At 41.1% G+C, this 25,359-nt stretch overlaps 2 protein-coding genes across 3 annotated transcripts; one reads left to right on the plus strand and one right to left on the minus strand.

Moving 5' to 3' along the window:
* Window positions 1–739: 739 nt before the first annotated feature.
* pax9 (paired box 9) lies at window positions 740–8,839 on the minus strand. Of its 2 annotated transcripts, XM_012871598.3 has the most exons (4): window positions 8,596–8,839; window positions 7,497–8,111; window positions 5,754–5,896; window positions 740–1,758 (listed from the first exon to the last, which is right to left on the minus strand). In XM_012871598.3, the coding sequence occupies exons 1-4, from the start codon at window positions 8,597–8,599 to the stop codon at window positions 1,504–1,506; spliced, it is 1,017 nt and encodes a 338-aa protein (XP_012727052.1). In that variant the 5' UTR covers window positions 8,600–8,839; the 3' UTR covers window positions 740–1,503. The 2 variants fall into 2 exon arrangements, with proteins under 2 accessions (XP_012727052.1, XP_012727053.1); XM_012871599.3 differs by lacking the exon at window positions 5,754–5,896 and having other exon boundaries at window positions 8,596–8,780.
* A 14,204-nt stretch (window positions 8,840–23,043) lies between these two features.
* Window positions 23,044–24,901, plus strand: nkx2.9 (NK2 transcription factor related, locus 9 (Drosophila)). The gene is made up of 2 exons (XM_012871522.3): window positions 23,044–23,573; window positions 23,774–24,901. Exons 1-2 carry the CDS (start codon window positions 23,414–23,416, stop codon window positions 24,352–24,354), a joined length of 741 nt encoding a protein of 246 aa, XP_012726976.2. The 5' UTR covers window positions 23,044–23,413; the 3' UTR covers window positions 24,355–24,901.
* Window positions 24,902–25,359: the final 458 nt, after the last annotated feature.

The following is a 25,359-nucleotide window of genomic DNA, read 5'->3' on the forward strand; positions in this document are numbered from 1 at the left end:
GAAGGAAAAACGGCTCAGCAATTATAAGAAGGGTGGGACTGCTTGTGATGCCAATAAGGATTGATTATCAAGGCCGTTTTATTAATTAAAATACTAATTAAAAACATTTTTACGCTTCAGCTGATATCTTTAAAGACTTCATAAAACAATGTGAAACTGACTTATTTATCAGAAATGAGCTTCTTGGGTGGATGAAAATTATTTTAAATATTTTAAAATAAATCATTTTTGTTTAGCTGTGTTTCCTATGGTTTTAATCTATTTTTTTTTTGTTTGTTTTTTGTTTTTTCTTGTCAGAATAATTGCTCTAATATAACCAGAATTCTTCATCTATTCTGCAAATCGGGCAGAATACAGATGTATCATTTCCTACCAAAACGAGAAGCATGAATAATGTAATGAGGTGAGCAAATACTCCTGGCCAGTGTGGCTCTATGTGGCGATGAACTCTGTGCACTCAAAGCCTGTCTGATGGACTGCCCAATGAGGCATGACACATGGAAATCAAAAACGAAGGCCTACTTGCTTTTTTTGCGTTTGTTTCGTTTTTGCTTATGCAAAGCAGCTTCCTAATCATGTAAAGCAGGCCAGAGTGCCGGAATACCCTGAATTTAGCAGAGATGGGGTAAATGGAGAGGAGCTAAAAAACACATTTCGCCGTGATGACGTGTACGGTACAACTTCCGTGTTTGTGATTCCCCCCCTCCCACCCAAAAACAACCAGGAAACCTCCGGGGAAAACCAGTAAACAGCCAAACAATTTAATAAGATACATTCAATTCCACTGTGCAACATTTGTCAATTGTTAATGCTCTGCAACGTAATTCCAATTCTGTCCAAATGTGCATGGAGACTGCCATGCATTCTGCAACGCTAATTGCACTTCATTCAACGTACCTTAATCTAATAAATAAGACTTCTGTGTGGAGCTCTTTCTTTGGCTTCACTTTTAGTGGAGTGGGAAAAGCACTGCTCCATCTTTTAAATCATAAACAACAAGAAGTATACAAAAATTTAAAAAAAAAAAGCAATAGTAATTAACAAGCACCCTGAAACACTTGTGCAAAGTGTTTTCCCTTAGGTTGATTGTATATGTCTGAAGTTGTACATTACCCCGTTTCTGCCCAAAGACTGTGCAGTTAAGGATCTGAGAGGAATTGTGTTGATGGGTGGAGTGGTGGTCACGCACCAGTCCCTTCAGAACACCTGTTCCACAAGTTCTTTTTAGACAACGAGTTTGTTGTATTGTCCGTTTACTCCCTGTGAGTCTTTGGTCTCGCCGTGTTGACCTTGAAGGGGAGTGGGGGAGTCGAGGGGGGGTTTGGGGGGGGAAAGCGGCCTGCTCTCGATGGACCGACTCATGGCTCTGAGTCCTTCATAGAAGGGTGGCAGAGGGAGAAAAACAACAAGACCTGAAGTCTCCTGTCCTGTCCACTCGCTCTCACCCCCCCACTCCTTCCACTGTTTCCCCCCATGTTCGTCTCCAGTCCTCAGAAGGGGACCTCAGAGCGCCGACGCAGCGACCGGGTGGAAGCCGTCACGGCTGGCCGCCATGCTCTTGAAGGCCAGAGGGGCGGCGATGTCACAGCTGTGGGGAGATAGAGCACTGCCACTGGCCGGCTGCCATGTGGGTCCGGTCACATAGGCCGACGTGGTGGCGCTGTACCCCATGTAGGGTGACACTTGGGTGGGAGGGTGGTAGGGAGGGATGCTGGGCGCTGTGACATAGCTGTTCACTGTGGGCAATCCACTCGGCGTCTGGAAATAGGAAGGAAAAGTCGAGATTAAATCTGCAATGTAGATCTAAAAAGCTCCAATTTAATTGTCCCAAAGGGATGATTTATCTTCTTTGATTAAATGAAACAGAAATGAGGTGCCAAACATTGTTATTAAGCTTTGAAAAATATTAAAGAGTCCCATCCCAGACAAATACACACACACACACACATACACACACACACTGTAGCTATAAAAGTAAGCAGCAGAAATAAGTGAAGGCGATGTTGGTTGAATTATATGCAGCAGACCTAAATCCTAACTTCACAACCACCACATAAAAATCCCATTTTGCCAATTTTGATGAAAGTATGAATGATCAATTATGCGCACTCACGCTCCTGGCTCACATTAAAGGAGTAGAACAACCATACATGCACGGTCGGCCTGTTTTTTCTACGCTGAAAATGGACGTTTCTCCGTCAGCGTCCACATACCGCGGCAGCTGATGGAGTACACGCTGGTTGGGGGAATGCCACAAAACAGATGTCATGATAGATTGAGGGCGCAAGGCAGGAGGAGAGGAAATATGATAGAAAATGAGGAAAGGGAGGGCCTCGGAGTAGGAACGGTCTCTGGCGCTCTGGCACAAGACCAGGATTTAACTGGAGGATTTCACATTTGGACCATGGAGGCAGAATTTTTTCTCAAGGGTGGTCCGCTAGTGATAGTACAAATATTTTATTATGAGGTTTTAGAACAATTCATTTTTTTCTCCTGCACTTACATGCTTGTCTGAAATGGTTAAAAATATATATTTATTATTAAAAATATATAATTTAGCATTATACATTGGTATGTTACATGCATGAAATTACGTGGGGATTTTTTTTAAATGGTTCTGTTTTGAAACTGATCATAGTTTCTATTATGCTTTTCCTAAGATTTAAAGTCCTTTTTTATTAGGATGCCAGCAAAAGTTTTGGGGAGACCAGAGTTTTCTCTGGCTGTATAGTTCAAAAAGTAAATTCCGTGCGCCTTGGGCAGCTGGCTGAACGAATGCTACTATTCTTTTGTCATGTTTAAAAAAAAAAGACTGTTGGCTGCTTAAAAACAATAGAAAAGCAGAAACAGTTGTGGTGTGAACATTAAACGAGTACACTCTGCCACTATTAATGATGTAACGCTGGAAAAGCGGGTATAAACATGGATGGATGTTAGAAAACTAAGCTAAAAGTGTCTGTTAAGCTGCATGCGAGCTACCTGAACAGATAACAGGACTTATTAACCAGCTAGTATCCACTTTTTATAATGATTAGATCTGCTAAAGGGTAAAATAGTCGGCGAACATACAAGCCTGAAAATGACCAAATATATGCTTTTGAATTAACTTTTTATAGCGAAATCCCAATTAATAAATGTTTTATAAAATTTTGAATGCATTAATCAACATTTTGTGGTTACATCAGTAAGAATAAATGTTTCTCTGTTTCAAATAAAAGCAGTAAAATCATATTATCCATCCACTGTCTTATGAGTGCAGAGTAACGTGTGTGTGTTACACGTTACCCTAAGGGGGGGCGACTATCTTCAGCGAATATAAATCATGTTTTGCTTTTTTTTCTCAGTTTTTGCGCACACGCTTCAAACCTGTGGTATATTTGGTATATCATAGTTATGCACATACCATGAGACTGTCACACAGACCAGTGGCTATTCAAAACAACTAATCATTGCAGGGCATAACGCCACTTGTCTTCTTTTTCTTTCTGTTTAACTGCAAAACTTCATCTCAGGAATTATGCCTGTTATATCTTATATCATTTTCACATAGTTTAGTTGCAATCACCTTCTCAAAAGTAAAGCACATCACAAACGCAGCTGCACATAAGCGCAGATTCTCATCAGATTGCATCATTTGCTGGCTGCGCATGATTTTTATTTTTGTATTTTTTTTGGTGGGTGACTAGCTCATTTTTAAACTGGATCGACTGTTGTATCTTGGCATGTGTAATATAATAAATACATTCCTTGATCTCTCTTTATTTTCTTCTATTTTTATTATATTGACATTGTGCTTGAAGCAGCAATTTGGATTTGAATGCAATTGCATTTTTGGAAATGTACTTAACATAATTGCTCAAATTTGCCTTTTAATAGACGCATGTGAACCCAAATTTGTGTGTTCTTTTTTTTTTTTATCCACTTCTTGATTTACATACAGATCCATAATGACCAATAAAAATTCAAACGTTTTGCTTTTAATCCCACTGTTTTCACTCTAAATCAGCTTTGATGCTTAAATACGTTTCGGTGTGTTGAGAACGTAGAACGATTGGCCTGTTTTTGCTCAGAGCAGCTCATCCATCCCCGACTCGTTCGGAACGAAGGCAGTTATCGCGGGATTTCTTAAATCTGACTCGGCGATGCTGCCGTTGTCTCCATGGAGACATCTGTCCCTCTCTGCTGTCGGAGCAGCGCCTGCAGGTTACGTGTTTCCTTACCGCGGCGCAGCCCTTTGGCCTTGCATACGCACGACCTGCTGGCCTCTACTGTGATTTTAGTTTAAAACGAACCTGCTGGATGTTCGGATGTTAAAAAAAAAAAATTGTTTTACTTTTGCTTTTCAGAACCAGGGGAATAAAATACAATAAAATAAAAAAAATCTGCAGGTTTAAAACATGGAGGGTGTTTGTTTGAAAACGTCGGAGCTGTCCGTGTTTGCATGGCACTCCACAATCTGCTGGTATTTTGCCATCTAAGGAGAATCCATAAACTATACTTTTTTCGCATATTAAGATTTTTTTTTTTTTCAGATTTTTTTTCTTTTTTTTTTTTTTTTTCAAAATTGGTATTTGTAATGGTTGTCTTTTAATTTCCTACATTAGCTTTTCTGGTTTTGTATAATAATTATCATTATTAATTATTATTATTTATTATTATTTTGAGTAACCGTCTATCAAACCCTGTTTTGGGGGCGCGCTGAAAGCGACAGCGCCAGCCAGATTTACTGCACACCGAGCCTGAAAATCTCCCCACTGATAAAGCGGGACCATCAATCATGCTTGATGGACATTTCTCAAGTTTGTGCGCGCCCTGTCAAATTAAGATAGGAAAAAACACACGCATGCGCACACGTCCACCCGCTGTCATCTAAACGAATTTAAATGTGAATTACTAGTTTAGGCTAAATTATTATTAGTGTAGCGTAATATAGAGGCTGTTTTTTTTTATTTTGTTTAAAGCAAATGTATGCCCCCCAAAAAAAGATATGATTCGGTTTTGTTCATGAGTGAAATAACAATCATCTGTATTAGTATCTTGACGCTTATTTCGCCTCTAGAAGTCTGTGTTAATTATGAATACACTGCTGTACGTAAGATCGGAATGGATAAATGATTTACCTGTTGACTCGAAATGACTGGGACAATAGCATTTATTGTAGACAATGAGTTTTGTTTGTTTTTCTTTGAAAAATATTGGATGAAAATCAAAAATATATAGAATGCTTCTGAAAACAATGAGCCCACCTTTATGGGCAGAGCTGCTGCATATCTTATATACATAATAGTTTGTAATGTTTTTTACAAAAATGAGAAAAACATTCCAAAAGTTCTGTGTGCTCGCATAATTAATAGGTGAATAAAAGATCTAATGAGTTTTGCTTCTTTTTTATAAGTGAAAATAAGTTGGAGGTTTTTTTTAAACCATAGCATTATTTTATGAAACCTATTTGACTTGAAAACGGCTAAATCACAATCCCCCAAAGAACTGATAAATAAGCAGAATCAACAAAAAAATGCTTGTGAAAAAAAAAAAAAAAAAATAAATAATAATAATAATAATAATAATAATAATAATAATAATAATAATAATAATAATAATAATATATATATATATATATATATATATATATATATATATATATATATATATATATATATATATATATATATGAAATAAATTAATATAAATATTCGATACTGCTATAATGGGTGGGAAATTTTTGAATAAAATCAGACGTGTCCACATTTTACCTGCGTGTATTTTGCTTCGTGGGGTTCTAAATGCGCCTTATCCATGCCATTGACTAGTGAAGAGCTTGCTGGTGGGAAATTACTCCTGTTTATAGCACTCCATTCCTCTAGTTTGGCGCTGGAAAAGGATGGACTGTCACTAACTGGGGGAAGTAAAAGAGAAAAAGAAAAACAGGAAAGTCAGGGGGAGCTTTTTAAAGGAAATTCTGGGTCGAAAGAAAGAGAAGAAGAACGGCAAGGGTCGCCGTTACTCATGCATTCATCAGCCGCAGGTTAGCCAGGTTGCAAAAGTCAATAAACCCTGTGACATTTTGCAGTGAAGCGTGCGCATTTGCCATTTCGACGCGCCGATACTACTATAAATCCTACGAGTTTTTGTGCGCACGATTTTCAGTTTTAATTTATAGCGTTTAATTAAACTTGGATTTTTTTTTGTCTTATAAATGAATATTCTTAAATAAATTCTAAATTTACTAAATATTACTTCTACATCCATCCATTTCACGTGATTTAGGTAATTTTAAACCTTGTTAATAAGAACAATTAAAAACGAAGTTCCTATTTCTTTTTTGTTTGTTTTTTTGTTTTGTTTTTCCTGTCGTGAAGTTCATGATTTTAATCTGGACTGTTTTTGGTTATTTGTAAAGGTCAGATGAAGATGAAAGTGGACTCTGGTGAGTCGGTTCATCCAATCCTAGTGGGCGAATTAAATTTACCTCCTCCCTTTCGTGCGTAATGGACAACACTGCCAGTGTTTACCGGTGGGAGGGCAACCCTATAAAACATTAAAACAAAAATTCACGCTGTAGATGCTGAAATAAAACGTCAACATTCATTCCAACCAGTCTCGGCAGTTTTGCATTTGTTGCTCACTGGTCGTTGTGTGTCGCTCACAATGCGCATTTTCAACCCGAGTGCATACAAACCAAATCACTGGTGCGTTTCTTTTAACCACCCTTTCAAATGTTCTAAACCCACTTTCAGAGTAGTTTGAATGCCGAAATCAGTGCAAAAACCTTTAAAAACCTGCAGCCACAGACATCTGCAAGTTATTTTGGAAATGCATAAATTGTTTAAAAAGGCGCCCCTTCCAAACACAATCCTCCCCCCTGTGAGTTCTCGCAGATATATCTGCCTCGCATCTGTGTCGTTCACGTCGCTTAAGTTACAGATATACATTGTTAATATGACGGTAGTGGAAGTGGAGAGGAGCCCGGAACCCTGACAGCACTTCCCCTCCTGCCCCTGGTAAACAAGCTGCTGAGCCCGAGCCCACCATTAACACTGATTTATGCCGGATCCTGTTTCACTGTTTCCAAAACATCTGCGGTCGTGTTGAGGAGGGAAGGGGGGGGGGCAAAGTCATCTGGGCCTATACCTGCATGTGTCACACAGGCTGGACTACAAACACGAGGCCTGGCTTTGCTGGGTAACGCCAAATAATACCCAACACACTTCACCTGAAAGCCGAATTCCACAGAACCGCGTGTCGAGCCGTGTGTTTCCTTGTGACTCCATTTAAAATATATATCAGCTTACTATATATATATATATATATATATATATATATATATATATATATATATATATATATATATAATTATTATTATTTTTTACTTTCAATAACTACTTTGGAGTTTACACACACACACACACACACACACACACACACAACCCCCCTTAAGCTTGTGCAAATGTGCCTTCATGAGTAACTGTAACAGGCCCGTGCGCAGCCTTGCTTACTTTGTTGCTCTGTGATAGATCGAATCCCCAGAATATCTGTGACTGAGTGCGAGGAGGGCCATATCCTGTGCATGGCCATGTGTCCGGGAAGAGTGGGCATGCCGGGCGGATTGGGCACTTTGGACGCCGAGTATGAGTACAAGTGGTTGTAGGGTAACGATGGCTGCGGCGGCGGGTGAGGCGCCTGCTTGCCCGACTCGTACTGGCTCTGCTGCGCCAGGTTCCCGATCTTGTTCCGCAGGATCCGGCTGATGGAGCTCACGGAGGGCAGGTTGAACTTGTCGCACACCCCGTCCGCCAGCAACCTGTCCCGGATCTCCCAGGCGAAAATCCCCGGGTCCCGTTGCTTGTAAGTCCGTATGTGCTTGACGACGGTGGGCGTGGTGACCCGCGGCTTGCTGCCGCCGATGGCCCCCGGCAGGATGGAGCCGGTCTCGTTGTAGCGGGCCAGGATCTTGCTCACGCAGCCGTGGGAGACGCGCAGCTGGCGGCTGATGTCGCACGGTCGGATCCCGAGCTGGGCCAGCTCCACGATGCGGAGGCGGATGGCGTTGGGGAGAGGCCGGCCGTTCACGAAGACACCGCCGAGCTGGTTCACCTCACCGAAGGCAGGTTCTGGTGTGGAAAACAAGCAGAGGAAAGAGCTGTGAGATACGACGTCAAGGCCCGGCGAGCGCGCGCACGCACACCCGCGCACACGCGCACACACACACATCTGACATGATGGAAGCGACTTCACGCAATCTGATTTCTGTGTGAACTAATGAAGCAGATGAGAGCTTTTTATTGCGCCTTCCTTCACTTTTAAGACATTTATAGCTGCTTAAAAAAAACCAACAAAGGAACATTTTATGACTTCTTAGAAAAGTTTTCGCTTTGATTTTTGAAGCTCATTACGAGTTACGCGAGATGTGTGCTGGAATTAACACGGTCTTAGCCCCACGCAGACGTTCACAATCTGTGCGTAACTGTCGCCCGATCACCACATTACGCCTTAAACAGCTAAAGTAATCTCGCTGGATTTTCTCACCTTCTCATAATAAGCGATCGCTGCATCCTCCCGTCAAGACGGGGGGAAAAAAGGGACACTTGAACTCACCCATCGTGTTGAAGCCGCAAAGGAAGTACACGGTGTCCGCACTGAACCGCCTCCGTGGATCCTGCCGCGCGTCCAGCGTGTCCACCCTCGAGAGAAAAATAAAATAACACTTCTTGCGCGACAAAATGAAGAAGAGGGGACAAAATTCTCTTTCTGTTTCCCGAAGGCGCCGGAGACAGGCTTACATTTCAATCTGTTGAAATTAGGGAGGCCGGGCTTCCCGAGGCGTTTGCGCCCGCTCATTGGCCCGCCTCCACAATCCCCGTTCGGGATCGCGCTGCGCCGCCTGCCATTGGTGAGGGTGAGACGTTTGACATGACAGATCCATCTCTCTCCTCCTCCCCATTGCTGCTCCACACCTCCAAAAAAAAAAAAAAAACTGGGGATGGCCAACATGAATGTGTTTGTTATCGAGACAGATATGTTGGGTTTTACGCAGAATCAAGATTCTGGATGAGATCCGTCACCTTCTGCAGAGTGATGGACAACAAAAGGGTGGCTCCTGTTGGTGATTATCGGGGAAATCTCATTTAAAAGAGGAGAACCGCTTCCATTTTAACTCGTCCGAAACTTTCATCATTTGCCCATTTAGTTTCCCATTAGTAATAAAAGTTATTTCAAAATAAAATTTAAAAATGGGTTACTTTGAGGCTATGTTCTAAAATATCAAAAAATATTTTTTTAATAATATGGTCAGAGGATTCTTGCAATATGTCGCCATCCTGTTACATTTTTTTAATTTTATTTTTTTTCACCCAAGTTTTTTCTTTTACGCACGAAAGCAATGCTGAAGTCTAGTTTTAGTGGACAAGGTCGCCAAAAGGCGCGCGTTGGAATTTTTTTGGGGAAAGAAAGTTATCCGAAGTTCAACTCAAGGTTAGAACTGACCATTTCACCCCATTTAAAACCTCAAAGCGCATAGTTCATGCGTAAAATTACGCCTGATGCTCTTAAATTTAAAGCGCACAATTTCCCTCCTCCACGATGCGATGTAAACCCGTCTTGTTTGGATCGTGGCTGCGCGCACAGGATAGGTCAAATGTTCCTAAAATATTCCAGTCACCCCTGGAATCATATATGTATGATAGCTCTCCTTTACAACAGTTATTGAGATTAGACGTTTTAATGCAAATGCATCAAGCAAAAGCTGTTTCTAGTCCTTTTTTTAACGCGCACTACCTGGATAGAAAGCCCTCGTGCAAGTAGTAAGATATTTGCTCCTTTCCTAAACGAGAAACAAACGCGTCATAACTTTGCACTTCTACTTTACCCGATTATAACACATGCGTTTGGTTATCTCGTGTCATACATATTTTTTTTTTCCTAAATAAAAGGTCTGACCTTCATCTCGCAGTCTAAAGGGATCAGCGTGCATAAACATCAAACGGCACAGCGCAATTAGGAATATTGTTGAGAAGCTCTGCAGACATTAAACAAGCTAGGCGGCTGTGAGGGGCCACAAGGTACACACAGATGATTCTACGGTATTTGTTTCAGCACGCACAGCCCTGAGTGTTAGTTGCGGGAGGGGAAGCGTTGTTGTGTTCTGTTTACCCTTTCCCACCTTGTGAGGAGGGCGTAATTCCCTGGAAGTGAATACAGACACCCGGTAAGATAAACCGTAAATTAGTGCGCATATAGTTTACCTAAACATGACCGAATAAGACTTTCCCCCCCCCTCTAAGACGCACCACTGCAGCACGCCTTGTGCCCACCTGCCCACCCTCCTCCGCGTCCAGGATCGTGTTTACGATTTGGTAAACGTGCTCGACTTGTTTCTATTTAGGAGCCTCTGTTGGCTGGAATAACAGAAGGTCAGCGGTGAGGGATCAGAGGTCTCTGCTGGCTGCTCCATCTTCAGCACTTTCACAGTGGACGGAAACGCACCTTCCTTTTTTTTTCTCTCTCTCTCTCTCTCTCCAGTCGCAAGATAAATGTCCAAGCTGCACATCCATGACGCTTCAAGCGGGTAACAAAGGTTAACGCTCATCTGATAAATGACTAATAACAGGACCTGATACTGTTTGTATTTTGTTCCCATTAGGTGATTAAGGCTTCTGTTATCTTTTGCATTTGTGACCGATACAAACGAACCAAAAGCAGTCCATAAAACAAAAAGCAACAAGATATAACTAAAATAAATAAATAAATAAAAACTTTATAATACAAATTGGGTGAATAATAACAGTATTGATAATAATAATAATAATAATAATAATAATAATAATAATAATAATAATAATAATAATTTGTCGTCCCTTAATATAAAATATATTTAATTGGATCAGACAAGTTGCGCGGCCCTGGACTTTGCAGCTGCCTTGTTTCCTCAACGGAGAAGGTGATCTGAAGTCTTCTCTCTGTTGTGCGTTTATTATTATGTTAACCACCACAGGAGCATCCATATATATATATATAATTTGTTCTATCCTATTTTTGTTGCTTTGTTTATAAATGAGAGTTGTGAATTAAAGGGTTCAATAATCTTGTCTTATTAATTTACTATATATAAGTACAGTTTTTCTTTGATTTGTGCTTCTGTACCTCAGAAGGATCTCTCCTCGTTCACTGCACATTCAGTTACCTTTTCTAACTTCCTCCCACATTATAGATCTATTCAGTTACTTTATCAGCGTAATTGGAGTCGGTTCACTTTTTTTCCTTGCTTCAGCTTTTTGCCCTTAAATATACAAGGCAGGAAACTGAATGCCTCTTTGATTCTTCTTCGCAAAGATGTGCGTTTTTCCCATGAGAGCCTGTCAAACTGTAATATATCGTGTAAACTATACCCTAACTGCTCTAATATTACCCCACTGGTCTTTAACAGAGCGGAGAAAACACACCAAAGCATTTATCGGGTTTTGTTTACCTGCAGGTTGCTGCCATTGCGCCCTCATTATAACAGAATATATGAAATAGATAAAGTGCACAATAACATTTTTATTATGATTTATTGCGTTTTGAACAGGTGAAGACATGAGAGGGTCGGGAGATGCATCAACATTCCCTTGTTCCGTGCTTTGGGGCTGTTTTTGTTATCAACCAAACCATAAAACTGCTCAAAACTATTTCCAACCCCCCTGCTTCATTTCGATCACTGCTTATCGAAACAGCTCCAAGAAATCCCATTCATCCCGCGCTGTTTGTAGATGTGGAGTTGGATCTGATAATATCATGGCTGCTGTAAAGAAAGAAAGTAATTAGATGAACTGCTTCATGGACCAAAAAAAAATAAAAAATAAATAAAAACTTTCTAAAGGGATTATTGTTTTGAGAGCCTAACATTGTAAGATGAAGCTCTCGGTGCGTTCCCTGCTAACTTTATATTCATCAGCATGTGCACGACCGGATGCATGCAAAAATCGGAGAAAGAAAGGAAATAAATAAATAAATAAATAAATAAAGAATGAAAGACAGAAAGAAAATACATAATAGTTTGCATCTATAAGAAGTGGGACTAAGAAAACTGTGATGATGATGCAAGGAGTTACATTCCGCGCGTTCTTTGTCTAATTAGGCAGTAATTAATCGCGCCTATGCGCCGAGGATTAAGAAACAGTTAACATGCCTTCACATGTCAATATTTTTTTTAAATTATGTCACCGGGCCATAAGTTTTTCTCCTTCTTTGTCAATCACAGTTCGACGTTATCTTTCAGGTGGCGAAGGCCACAAATAAATAAATAAATGGCTTAATTAATATATGAAAAAAGTGCTTAGGAGTATTACGTAGAAGTATTAAAAAACAACCCACGGAACGAAGTTATTATTATTATTATTGCTGTTTTTATTTTATTATTTTTAATATTAGTATTATTGTTTCATTATTATCTTTATTAGTAGTATCATCCATCGTCCCCAGGCGCTTATCCATGCAGGATCGCGCGGGTGTTTATTATTAATATTGTTGTAAATATAGTTTTCATCAGTAGTTTATTAAATCCGGACTCAATTATAAACGCTACTGATTTTTGAAATTAATTTTACTTTTGAGAGAACCAAAAAAAAAAAAAAAACATTTTGAATCTAAGGAAAAACTAATTAGTTTGTACAAATTACATCATGAAAGAGTTTGTTAATATTATTTATTTTATTCTTTGGAGTAGCGTTATTTTATTATTATGTAATTTGTACTACTCCATAATGCGATTTTTTTGTTACATACATTATCCTCTCAGTTATTCATACAATATGCTATATTTTCCCCACAATTTAGTTTATTCGGCATTAATAACCTCTACTCATTTATCGTATGACTTCAGGACGGCCTAAAACATTAATTTTCAATCGGAGATAAAATCGCTTGTTTGACGCAGACGCGGAGTCCACAGAGCCGCCGTGCTTCGACGTGGAGAAAATGACGGAAAGGGGGGAAATGGCTCCCAGTTGGCGGTTTAATGTTCCCAGTGTGATCCTGTGGGAAATCCAAGTCACCACTAATGGGTTATTATGGGGACGCGCAGTGATTTCTCATTGCAGAGGGACTGGAGGTCTGTCATCTCATACTAACTGTCCCCAAACTGACAGCTGTAACAGTGGAGCAATGTTTCAGTGTGAGGACTGCAGATTTGTACTTGTAAGCGTCACACATTAGTTTTTTTTTTTTTTTTTTTTTTTTAAAGAAGAGAATGTTGGTTTCACCCGTGGCTGTTTGGCAGAAGTAAAGCAGGCCTATATGGATGCTAAATGCGTGGACGCTGCTGCTGTTTGCAGATAAGTGCGCCTTTAGACTGATTCTGGCCTCTACAGCAAAGAGCAACTTTTAAAGTCTTTGTGCAGGTAGGCGCTCCTCTTGGCCCTAGCGGCCCGGTGACTTCAGTGCGGCCTTAATGAGGACGAACGCAGGTTAACGACCTGTGTAGTCCTGTTTCAGAGGCCGGGCCCCGGGTTCAGCGGAGAGGGCCCGAGAAGAAACAATATTTACGACACTTTTGCGCATACATCACTTTGACATCTGTTCGTCTGGCACCTGGCATCCATTAGTAATAAATATTTCATCCCGCTCTAATTTGGAGCCGAAGACACCGAGGGGGGAAAAAAAACGGAGAGCTCCTCGTTTACTGCGCTTTTACGCGGCGGCGCTTGTTTGCGCAGAAAAGTGCGAATGGGGTGTTGATACAGAACACCCCGCCGCCTCGTGAACTCAGGACAAGGGGAACCGGTGACTCATACCTGGACGGGACCTATATTAAATTTCCTCGTCCATTATGATCCCCGTTTAGGCGCAGAAATGTGCCAGCAATTAGTCACGTTCGGGCGCAGCGGCGTCAGATTTTTCACGCAGGCGTATTAGATTAGACGCTGAGTGGCCTGAGTGTTTAATATCCGCAAACAGAGGCCGAGTGGAGCACGTCAGAGAAGACTTTGACAAAGCGTCCTCTGAGAGGTCGTTTGTTCTACAGAGCCTCTGGAAAATTATTTTTCACCCTAATAAACATGTATAACTTTTATTCCTTCTAAAACAGCACACGGGGTGAAGTTCCAGAAGCGAATCTGCAGACTCCATGAGCAAATCGTCTCTAATTTCTTTACGACTAAAACTAAACGGGCTTCACATTTCTTCAGCTTTCTCTCGGTGTCCTGGTTGGTGTCGCTCTCTGCCGAGGGCCAACGATGCCACTGATTCACCGCCAACACGCGCAACAAAAACAACCGGTGTTGGCTTGTTTTTAAAGCACCGTGGCTCCATCTTGTGGACACCAATGAGCGATTTAAGGAGACCCGGGATGGGATCTGCACACGCTGTGGTCTGTTTTCAGTCGCCCAGAGAAAACGCCTTGTAGAACCACATTCTGATGCCATCCCAGCTGCGCGTCTCTGGGGTTATGTCTCTAACACCCTTACATACCCGCTGATTGAAATTGTCTGCCCAGTTTGCAAAATAACTCATATTCAGTCAGATTAGATAGAGTTTTTAATTCTTATTGCAAATTATCTACCGGATGTTTTCCCCCTGGCCTTTGACTGGGCCATTCTAACACATATAATCTATCTACATATTCACCGTCCTACTGGATGGTGAATCCCCATCCCACCCCAGTCCTTTAAAGCCATTTGCATGAACTTGGACCAGCTTCCCGCTCCCTGCAAAAGCACCCCCAACAGCATGATGCATCCACCACCACAAGTTGTGTTAGTTTATCTCTTCATCTAGCATCTACATTTGGGTCAGAAATTTTAATTTCGGTCTGATGTGACTGCAGCACCCTCTTTCACATGTTTGCTGTGTCCTTTTGCGATAAACTTCAGATGGGACTTCTGTTTGCTTTCCTTCAGCAATGCCCTTCTTCTTGCCATTCTGAAATAATGGCCAAATGTAGGGAGCGCAAAAGAGTTATATCGCTAGATCCTTCCACCTGAGCTGTGGATCTCTGCTGCTCCTCTAGAGTTCCCATGGTTCTCTGATTAACGTTGTCCTTGTGCAGCCTGTCAGTTGTAGATGACGGCCTTGTCTTGATAGCTTTGCAGTTGTGCTGTACTGTTTCCAGTTTTGGATAAAGCTTCGGATTGAATTGAGTAATTTAGCCCTGCTGTGAACATTTCCACAACTTAAACCCCTCCCCTGTGTGCTGTTTGCCTTGGTCTTCCTGAGGCTGTTTTCGCACCGCTGTTCCCCAACAGAACAGATGCAATTAAAACTGAAAGTGCATTAAACACGGCTGGACTGTTTGCTAATTAAATTACTCTGGAGGACAATTGGTTATACTGGATTTTATCCAGTGCCAGACATTGATGTAAATGGGGTGGAATTTAAATGTAAGCCACACTTTTCAGATTTTTATAAATAAATAAATAAATGTTGAAAATCATATGCCAAATCATATGCCATTTTCCTTCCACGTTAGAAATATATGATGTTAGTTGTTATAATGTTCTGTTCCAGGTTTGTGAATACTTTTGCAGGGTTTTGATTTTAAACTCAAATGTGACCTTATTCTGTCTTTTTGGCCAGTATGCATATTCATTTCAGAATTTATTTTTTATCAGAACCTGAACGGGTTCTGATAAAACTGACCGAGTGTCTCACTGACAAACGTGTAATATCCACGTTGGTCCACAGGGGGAGACGTAGTATTGTCACAATTTGGCACTTTACTTTTTATTGGGCTTATTCATTTGCATAGGCTTGCAACCAGGTCACGTGATTATGAAGCTGGGTTGCAGACCAATTCATTAAATCAGAATATTATTGAAATGTTTATTTCAGAACGTCAGTTCACTGACTGAAACATTAAATAGATGAATTACACATATCCTGATGTTTTCAAGCCTTTATTCCTTTTCAGTATTGTAATTTTCCATTTACAGCTAATCGAAATATGACATTGAAGATTAGAATATTACATCAGATCAAAAAGAAGAAAAAAAATCCAGAAATGTGGGCAATCTGTGAAGTATCTTTATTCCTGCTTAAAGTTTTTTTTGTAAGAAATGTACTTTTAATCTGACTAACAACCTTCATTGGAAAGCATAAATTATATGACTGCACTTGTCAGGCTGCACAGGTAAAACAAATCCGAATATCCTGCAGATATTGTAGACACAGAAGGACCGATCATTGTGTTTAAATTAACTCTGACTGAGCAACAGCAAGACTGAGTGTAGATTTTTTTTTTACTCCTAAATGCGGTGGTCTGAAAAGAAGCTGTGGGAGGAGAGGGTCTCTAAACATTTATCCTCTAGGGGGCGACAAAGTATGACACATGATCTGGAATAGAGAGGTTTTGGCGCTTGGTTTTGTTTTATTTTATTTATTTATTTTATTTTAAAACACCAGGTTGTCTTTTTGAACTCTTTGTTTCTAAAGATCCAACAATAATCTGATTATTAATTAAATAGATTAGCAGAGCACTGCAGGCAGCCCAGAGAATGACTTATAGTGCCTTTCAAAAGTTTTCACACCCTTCTCTTATGTTCCAAACTTCCAACCATAAACCTCAATGTACTTTACAGGGATTTTGTGTGATTGACCAATAATATTGTCAAATCAACCAAAAGTGGCAGTATTGAAAAGTCTGGCATGCATTTCTATCCACCTCACTTTAAGGTCCTTAAATAAATCCTGTGTCATCAGCTGCCATCAAAAGTCCCCCAATTGGTAATTCAGCATAACTGCAGCAGTTTCTGTGAAGGTGTTTAGTTTATTAGAAAATAGAGGATAATCAGCACCATAAAGACCAAGCAACATAGCAGAAAGGTTAGGGGATAAAGATTTTAAAGGTTTACTTAAACTGAGAGGCCATGAAATGACTTATCTCTGGAGGAGCTGCTGAGGTCCACAGCTCCGGTGGCAAAATCTGCCATTAGGGCGGCTATTAGTTGTGTACTCCACCGATCAAAGTGGCAAGACGCACCGTTCCCAAGGTAAAAGCTGGTGGTGGTAGAATCCTGCTGTGGTAAGGCATTTGTTCAGCAGGGGCAGGGCAGCCGCTCAGAGTTGATCAGAAAAACATGGCAATCCTGGAAGAAAACCCCATTAGAGGCTGCAAAAGAACTGTGGGGGGGAAATTAACTTTCAGCACAAAAGGAACACTAAAAACCCGACCAGAGCTACAATCAACATTCATGTCAAGGGTTTGACCTAAATCCATCTGGGGTGAGAGTTGAAAACTGATGTTCACAGATTCTCTCTCTCTCTCTCCAATCAAACCTGTTTTGCTAAAAAGAATCGGCAGATTTTTCTGTCTTTAGCTGCACAGAAGCTGGCGGAGACGTTGGAACAAAAATCTGCTACACAATTAAAGTCAACGTTGTTCAGCTCGCTTCCACTGCTTTCCTGCTTTCTTAGCTCCCTTTAGCAAAAAAGGAGAGGAGAAGGGGGGGAAAAAAATGCTGCAAACTCACAAAGGCCTTCTTGTGTGACTCTCCAGCGCTTAAACAAACCTGACTTTTTGACTCGCCCTCAGCGAGAGCCCCAACATGCAGCTGCTGCATGGTCAAGCGGCCTCACAAGACTTCAGTTTACCACAGCGAGAGTGATGTGGCTGCCAAGTAATTATCCCCCTCCCACCGCCACCATCACCACAACTTCAGCCCCCCCTCCAAAAAATGCTAATGGTAGATTTACAGGAGACAGAGAGGCCAGGGGACATCGGCGGCAGGTGCAGCTGCTGGAGCGAGATGCTGCACTGAGACGCCACAGTGTGCCCAGGGACTAACAGAGGGGACATTGAGGCTGTTTTACGTGATGGATACACCCTTAGACTGGAGTCGGATAAAGCTCTGCTGAAAGCATCTTATTAATCTGTATATTCTTGGGTCTCATTAGCCACGGAGGTCAGACACTTGAATAGTAACAGACAGCGCCAGGAGGTCACCTTGATTCAAACGGAGCTGAATGAACCTCGCAGTCACTGTCTGTTTGACTTGTAAGAAAATGCAGAGTGATGGTGAGGGATCTGATGGTGAGTTCTTAGACGGGCATTTAGAGCCCATACGCTGCTCTCTGACAAGTGACATCAGCACATCCAGGACAAAAACCGCTAGATCAAAGAAAATCATTGATATTCCTCCTGGTTGATTGCCTGGCTGTAATTTGACCATCTCACCTGTCCTCAAAAAACAGCCTGGAATATGATATTTATTTATTTTTAAGGTCATAAAAGTATAAAGATCTTGTTTTTATACCCTGTAAATGTAAAAAGAAAGTTCAGACGTTTTCCCTTTCTCCTACAGTTGGAGACTGATGTGCTTCTTTTTTTTTTTTTTTTTTTTACTGCAACTGTCTTTGGTCTCCTGCACTGATAAAAAAAAACAAAAAAAAAAAAAAAAACAGCGTGATTGTCTAACCAATATATCTGGTGTGACAATTTATATACAGTATAAAAGGAGTCAATGTAAGAGCTAAAAACAAGCAAAGCAAGTAAATCTGAACTATTTTGTTTTAAAATGCATCTAATCTACGATATTAACTAGATTCAAAATCATTTTAAAATGTATGGATTTAATCACCCAGTCACATTATTTAGGTTCTATCTATTCTGTTTTGAATTACTTTAGACTCTACAGGTGACATTTCTTTATTCAACTTACAGCATTCGCACAGTCAACAGTTCATAACTAACAGAACGAAGGGACGTAATCAAATTTCATCATCTTCCCTGACATACATTTAACACCTACTAATTAATAAAGATGTCCTGTCACTGCTGCTTCACAAAGATGCAGAGCATCTTCTAAATCACAACCTCTTGCTTGGTCCTCCTTGGCAGGAGAATCGTGACTAACAAGCCCCTTCGCTGCTTCTTTCATGAAGGCGTCTGGCTTGTCCTCGATGTTAACAAGAGCAGAAAAAGCAGGGTTTGTGATTTAGGGCATAAAAGATTTCGGGACAACCAAACTTTGAACCCAGTCTGGGTGGCATGTAAACCTTTTCCATGGCAACCACGGCTAAGATGTGCCGCTCTCAGGGTTAAGAGGCTCATCTTGGGAGCAAGTTTGACTTTAGCATTAGCGCTCTGGCTAAACTAGCTAGAATAACACTTGACTGAACAAACATTTTTGCTTCACTTCTAATGAAATGCTGAGATAGGGTTTGTTACCGGTGAAAATTCAGCAGGTGTTAAGCATTAGATTGAAAAACTGCCTAATATTTTATACCCCACTGTCTTGTTTTATAGTGCTTTAGTGAAATAACCTTTGATTAAAGAGTTTAACATAAACTTTCGGTTGAAACCTTCTGGGATTGTTTCAACCGAACACAATGAAGACCTTCTCCTCTGGCCGAACAATATGAAACATGCTGAGCACATCCATCATCCTGCAAGGTGAGGCGGGCGGTTTAAACAATAGCGTTTACGTTCAGAACTAAAACTGTTTCACATGATCCGCCTTCTCTTCCCAACTTTGGTTCTGTGTTGAGTTATGAGATCACAAAACCTTTCCCGAGCTGCAGGATGCCGAACCTGTCAGCCCATGCAGCAGCGGACTCCAGGGACTGTGTGAGAAAGATCTGCCTTCTGGCCCAGGAGGGATTGGGAATGGAGGGCCAAACAACAGAGTAAATATTTGGCAGTGGAGGGCTCTTGGAAGCGGCAGAGTGCCCACTTTGGCTGAAGCCTGTGGGTGTTAAATAGATTAAGGGGGCTGCTGGGTCATTGTGAAAAGAGAAATTCCCGCTCTTTGGACATGACTTTTTCTTTGCCTTTTGCGTGTTTTTGCTCTCCAATGGAGTGGCCTCTGTAAGCAATCCACTTCAGCTGACCCTGACAAAGCTACTGTATCCGGCTGCTATTTGCCAACCATGAGGTACGCCGATAAAAAAAAAAAAAAAAAAAAAATCTGGTTGAATAAAATTTAATGCATGTCATCTGGTCGTACTTTAGAACCTTTTTATGATCGGAATTTAAATACTTTTTTAAATTGTATTTACTAAATTAAATTAGTGAAATCCTCACTAACTAATGAGATCATTTTACTGGCCTGGTTTGTCCTGGAACAACAAATGAGAATTAGTTTTGGAATTCAGTCCTAAAATATGTCCAAAATGATAATAAAACTTTTAAATCTGTTCTTACGGGGCAGCAGGTAACGAGTTTCCCTGGCAAATACAGGTAAGATGTGCTGTTCATCAGCAATGACTTCCACAGGTCTGGCTTGCTTAACAGCAATAAAGCTCAAATCCAGCAAGTCGGCTTAACTTTATCACTCATGCTTAACTAATTAAACCGGGATATTAAAAAAAACTACAGGCCTACTTCCTGTTCCATAAAAGAAACTTTTTCAACATGTCAAGCTGAAGTATAACCTTATGCATTAATGCAATTTATGCAATGATTTCATCGATTACAATTTTATTGCATTGAATGGCTAACATTTAACCCCGTTCCTAATTCCTATTAATTGTGCAAGCATGCACAGATTGACTTATTGGCCCATTTAAGAGTTCTTCAAAGTTTTTTTAATCACTTTAGGTATTATGATGTAGGCCTACTTGCAGAACAGCAGCAAATATGAAAATTGTTTTACAAGCAGCTTGGAAAAAAAAAAAAAAAAAGTCACCGACTTCTCTGAGCCTTGAAATCTAAAGGGCATTTAATAGGGCCTTAATCGCGCACGTCATATTGGCCAGGCCTATAGACGGGGCGGCAGGAGACGCGGAGCACTAGATAGTGTCCCACATCCCATTGAGCGCCATTGAAAACCATGACAACACGGAACAAGCTCAGATTTATCCCGTGAAGTTAAAGCGCATTGTGTCGGGGCGTCAATCAGCCATTATAGCCGGACTGAACAAATGCAAAATCTTGACTGGAACAAATGCTTCCAACGGGTCTCGGACGCGGGGCTACATTTTCCCCCTTTGTTCCCCTCCTCTGGTTGGCATGTATTGGTGTTGCCCCTCCGCCACCACCCCCCGCTCCTAGCCCGACCACCCAGGACGCACGGGGAGGGCAGGTCCACCACCGCCGCTCCTCTCCACGGCCCTCATGGAGGCGACACCCTCGCTGGAGAGGATGAGGCTCGATGTCAGTGAAGTAGCGAGGATCCCCGCGTCCCATCAGGCTGGAGCCACTGATTAAAAAACACGCAAGCTAAGTTGTTTGGCAAATTCTTAGGCAAAATAAATAAATAAATGAGAGGACGCAACGGATGTTCTGCTCTGGCAGAATGATAAATTGCTGATGATTTGTTTGACCAATTAATAAAATCTTGCCAGGAGTGATCGATCACTGCCAAGAACAGGAAAACAGGCATGTTAGAATTTGGATGTATTTTGTATATATATATATATATATATATATATATATATATATATATATATATATATATATATATATATATATATATATATATATATATATATATATATATATATATGTTATGGCCTAGATGTTACATTGGTATATAAGCCCACTGTTGAATAGTTATGTCAGAAAGTGCGCGGTTAAAAATAGAAACACTGAAAATAAACGTGATGCCTAACAGTGGTTTAAAACCGATCAGGTGGACAAGACGAGTCTTGTTGTCAACGTCTAAGTTCCAGTTTTATTTAGAACATATCAGCCTAGTGTCCGATTTCATAAAGCCCAAGACTGTCCAACGTGAAAGAAGAATGTAAAAAGACGTCTATGGACGTGCCGCGCTTTGGCAGTTTAATCATTTTAACCCATTTTCAGCTTTAGGATTTATGATTGGAGGTCATAAACTTTGATCCAACCATATGCGTTTTCAAATGTTACATTCAATAATGGTTGAATTTTATTAACAAGAGTTGCTCTGTTTTTGTAACAAAGCCCAACTGAACATTTTGATTAGATTCTAATTTAAGATGTCGAGCAAGCCAGCTATCAGCCAGTTATTGTCGTTCATCCTGCAGAGTCCAGCACATGTGCTGTGTTTTGAGGTAGTATCGCAAATTAATCAAAGTTTAGAAGGAACATAAAGCCTGTGGGTAGGGAAAGACTTTTATTTCCTACCTCAGCTACTTAACTCAAGCCAGCATGCCTTTAAGCTGCAATTCCCCCCATTTGTGCTTCTTAAAATATCCTTTTTATGACTTGACTGGAACCTAATTCTTATTTTTTATTTTATTTTTTAAACACTGATGATAAACAAGAAGATGTTAAAGAATCCAGATGCTTGTTACGATTCTGCAGCCAACAAGATAGTATCTCTTGTGGGTGTAGGACAGATCCCCCCGCATGCGTAAAACTACGTCTCCAGCTGTGACTCTGTTCGGTTGGATGGATTTAGTATTGACCAAGCCGAGCTTCTAAATGTGGGCTCTGGAAGATTGTTCTGGATTGAGAAACTGGAGCTATGTTGGCGCAGATCTTTGGTCCCTCCTGTTAATTGTGAAATGCTGACGAACTTTCCCTGTTGAAATTTAAGCCAATGTGAACCGAGTTGGAACATAAATTGAGTAAATTGAGTAAAATCCTTTAAAAAATAAACGAGGTTTTGTCCGGTAACTGTATTTGATCAGTTTGTCTCGTCAGTGCAAAGACAAAACTTACGGATTAAAAAAAAAAGAAAAAAAAGAATCGGTATCTCAACATACTTTTCTGGGCCGAATTATTTAAAGACGCCCTGTGGATCAATTAGTCGCATTTTGCGTCTTATTTCAAACCGGTTGTACCACTGCCTGCAACCGACAGGCCTCAACAGCAGCCAAACGACACACATAATAGTAAAATAAGCGCATGTTCTCGCGTCGCACGATTGGATGAAAGCACACATTCTGACGGAGAGTCAGAAAAAAACCCAGAGAGGAAACTCCCGAGGGCGTCCACAAGGCTCTAAACTTCTCACGCCTTTGCAAGCGATCCGCACATTAGTGGCGCATTAGTTAAACCAACTCTGCGGGCGTCCCGCTAATTGCTCGCTTTGTATGCAAATATTGGACACGTAGTTTGGACAAGAGCGGGAGAGAGGGGGGTGTGACTGAAGGGGGGGGGGGGGGTATTTTGATGATGGGACAGGCTCTGTTGTCAGTTGCCACCCAAGACGTGATTCAGCTCCAACAATTACCATTATCTGTTTCTCCGTTGGACGATACGGGACGAATCTGTAATGATGACGAGTGTTTCCTTGGCCCTTTGTTAAGTTTTTCTTTTCTCCCTCTCCCTCTTTTTTTTTTTTTTTTCAAAGTACACACCCAGCCGTCATTGGTGACAGCACTCCAGCCATTCAGGTACCGAGCGGAGGAGGAGGCTTTATAAGCGAGCAGCGCATGGAGAGGGCTGTTTATGTAAACACTGCGCTCGACGCACGGATCGCTGTTTGGACGCCGCCGCAAAGTGGCACAGATTTACTTTGAGGGCTCGGTTCTTTTTAATCCAGAAAACAAACACCGGAATCTTGGCCGAGTTCGCGCGATGAGTGCGTCGAGCAGGTTCAGTTTTTCCGTCAGGAGCATCCTGGACTTGCCCGAGCGGGATGCGGAGGCTGCGCCGCGGTCCTCCTCGGTTTACTCCTCCTGCTCCTCCAGCTCGCCGTACACCTCCTGGATCGAGTGCGACCAGAGCCCCAGCATCTGTAAGCGCGTTGTTGATTGTATACAGGCAAAACGCATTCTAAGAGAAAGTGTTTATCTTTAATATAATGCAAAAATATAAAGGATGTCACCATCATTGAGAAGGGAATATGATCTATAAAAGTGCAGTTAGCAGACGTGATATTCAGCAACGTTTTCACTTTTTTTTTTAAATTGCTAATTTCTTCTTGATTTCCTCCAGCTTCTGATGAGGGCGGATTCGAGCCGTCCCCGGACTCAACCAAGCCGGATGACCCGACCCAAGATCTGGAGCCGGAGAGGATCAAGAAGAGCAAGAAGCGCCGCGTCCTGTTCTCCAAGGCGCAGACCCTGGAGCTGGAGAGACGCTTTCGCCAGCAGCGCTACCTGTCCGGACCGGAGAGGGAGCAGCTGGCCCGTCTCCTCAGCCTCACTCCGACCCAGGTGAAGATCTGGTTCCAGAACCACCGCTACAAAATGAAGAGAGGCCGGGCCGAAGGCGCGCTGCCGCCGGACGCGGACATACCGCAGCCTCCGCTGCTGCGCAGGGTGGTTGTTCCGATTCTGGTCCGGGACGGGAAGCCCTTCCACACCTGTTTCATCGAGACGGAGAAAGTCGGTTGCTCTGCTCCTCCTCATCATCCTCAAGCGATGCCCTTCCCCTTGGCCTTCCCTCCTCTCCAGCACCCATCCGCCGGATCTCTTCCTTCCCGGTACCAGCAGCACTTTCCAGCCGCGGCGGCCTCCAGATTCGCCTGGAGGGACTTTTGGAGCGACTCGGTCCCCTTTAATCCTCTGAAATGAGGTTCCTCATGTGAATGCACAAACTCATTTAGAATGACATCAAATGTTTTCTAAATGCTTGACACGTTTCTGAGCTACTTAAACATTTAGATTTCTACATTAGAACGAAGACTATTTTGCACATTTTATTTGGATATGTTCGGTGTTAATTTTATACAGCTTGATGAAGGCTCTGTGTGGTAATGCTTGTGTGTTTTTTTCCTCCTCCCCCCTTTTTTAAGTAAAAATAAAAATCTTTTTAATTATTTGTATAAATAACTTTACGTATTTAGACAAGGGGAGGTGTGTTAGAAGAAATCAGCCAGTAGCCTCAACCTGTAAAAGAAAATGTATTATTTAGTTATTTCTTGTCTTCCAGGAGACTCTTTTTTTAATAGCTTAAACTGTTTCATTATGTGGAAAGAATTATGAATAAAATCTCTTATTTTGGATAAATAATTTTTTAGAGTAATGTCTTTCTTTTACGTGTGACCCACTGCTGTTAGATGATGTAATTTGATCTCACTGACTGAGTACATTTAGCTTATTTTGTCAATTTATTCTTTTGTCACTAGGTGTTTATTTAAATAAAAAATAAACAGATGCTTAGTTTCAGAAAATTTGTTAATTTATGTTATACTGTATATCATTACATATATTTAATTTATTGAGATTTAGTTAAAGTACATTAGTAAGAAGGTCGTTTTAACATTTTTCATTCTTTTGTGTTCGTATTTAAGAAGAAAATAGATGCATATTTAAAAATAAATCTAATCAATTGAGCTTATTTATTTACAGTATATTATATAGTATTACATATCTTTTATTTATGTGTGTTAATTTCTTTTTCCAATAAAAATAAGATAGTCAATTCTAGAGATATGTTTCAAGAAGCTTTTATAATGTAAAATAAAGCTAATTATGCAGCCAAAAGCTGAGCAAACATGTCCTCTAAAAGGACTGGATTTGGTTAAGCCTGCAGATACCCAGCCTCTTTTATGAGAACACCATGGGGTCTGGGACCAG

The sequence above is a fragment of the Fundulus heteroclitus genome, chromosome 19 (assembly GCF_011125445.2).
Source record: "Fundulus heteroclitus isolate FHET01 chromosome 19, MU-UCD_Fhet_4.1, whole genome shotgun sequence".
Classification (NCBI taxonomy): domain Eukaryota; kingdom Metazoa; phylum Chordata; class Actinopteri; order Cyprinodontiformes; family Fundulidae; genus Fundulus; species Fundulus heteroclitus.

What these genes read in the sequence shown, in the direction of transcription:
- nkx2.9 (XM_012871522.3), top strand. Translation starts at nt 23,414, where the DNA reads ATGAGTGCGTCGAGCAGGTTCAGTTTTTCCGTCAGGAGCATCCTGGAC. An exon ending in CGACCAGAGCCCCAGCATCT is followed by an intron (nt 23,574 to 23,773) that starts GTAAGCGCGTTG and finishes GATTTCCTCCAG; the next exon opens with CTTCTGATGAGGGCGGATTC.
- pax9 (XM_012871598.3), bottom strand. An exon ending in ATCTATCACAGAGCAACAAA is followed by an intron (nt 5,897 to 7,496) that starts GTAAGCAAGGCT and finishes TACTTCCCCCAG; the next exon opens with TTAGTGACAGTCCATCCTTT. An exon ending in ACGAAGCAAAATACACGCAG is followed by an intron (nt 1,759 to 5,753) that starts GTAAAATGTGGA and finishes TCCTATTTCCAG; the next exon opens with ACGCCGAGTGGATTGCCCAC.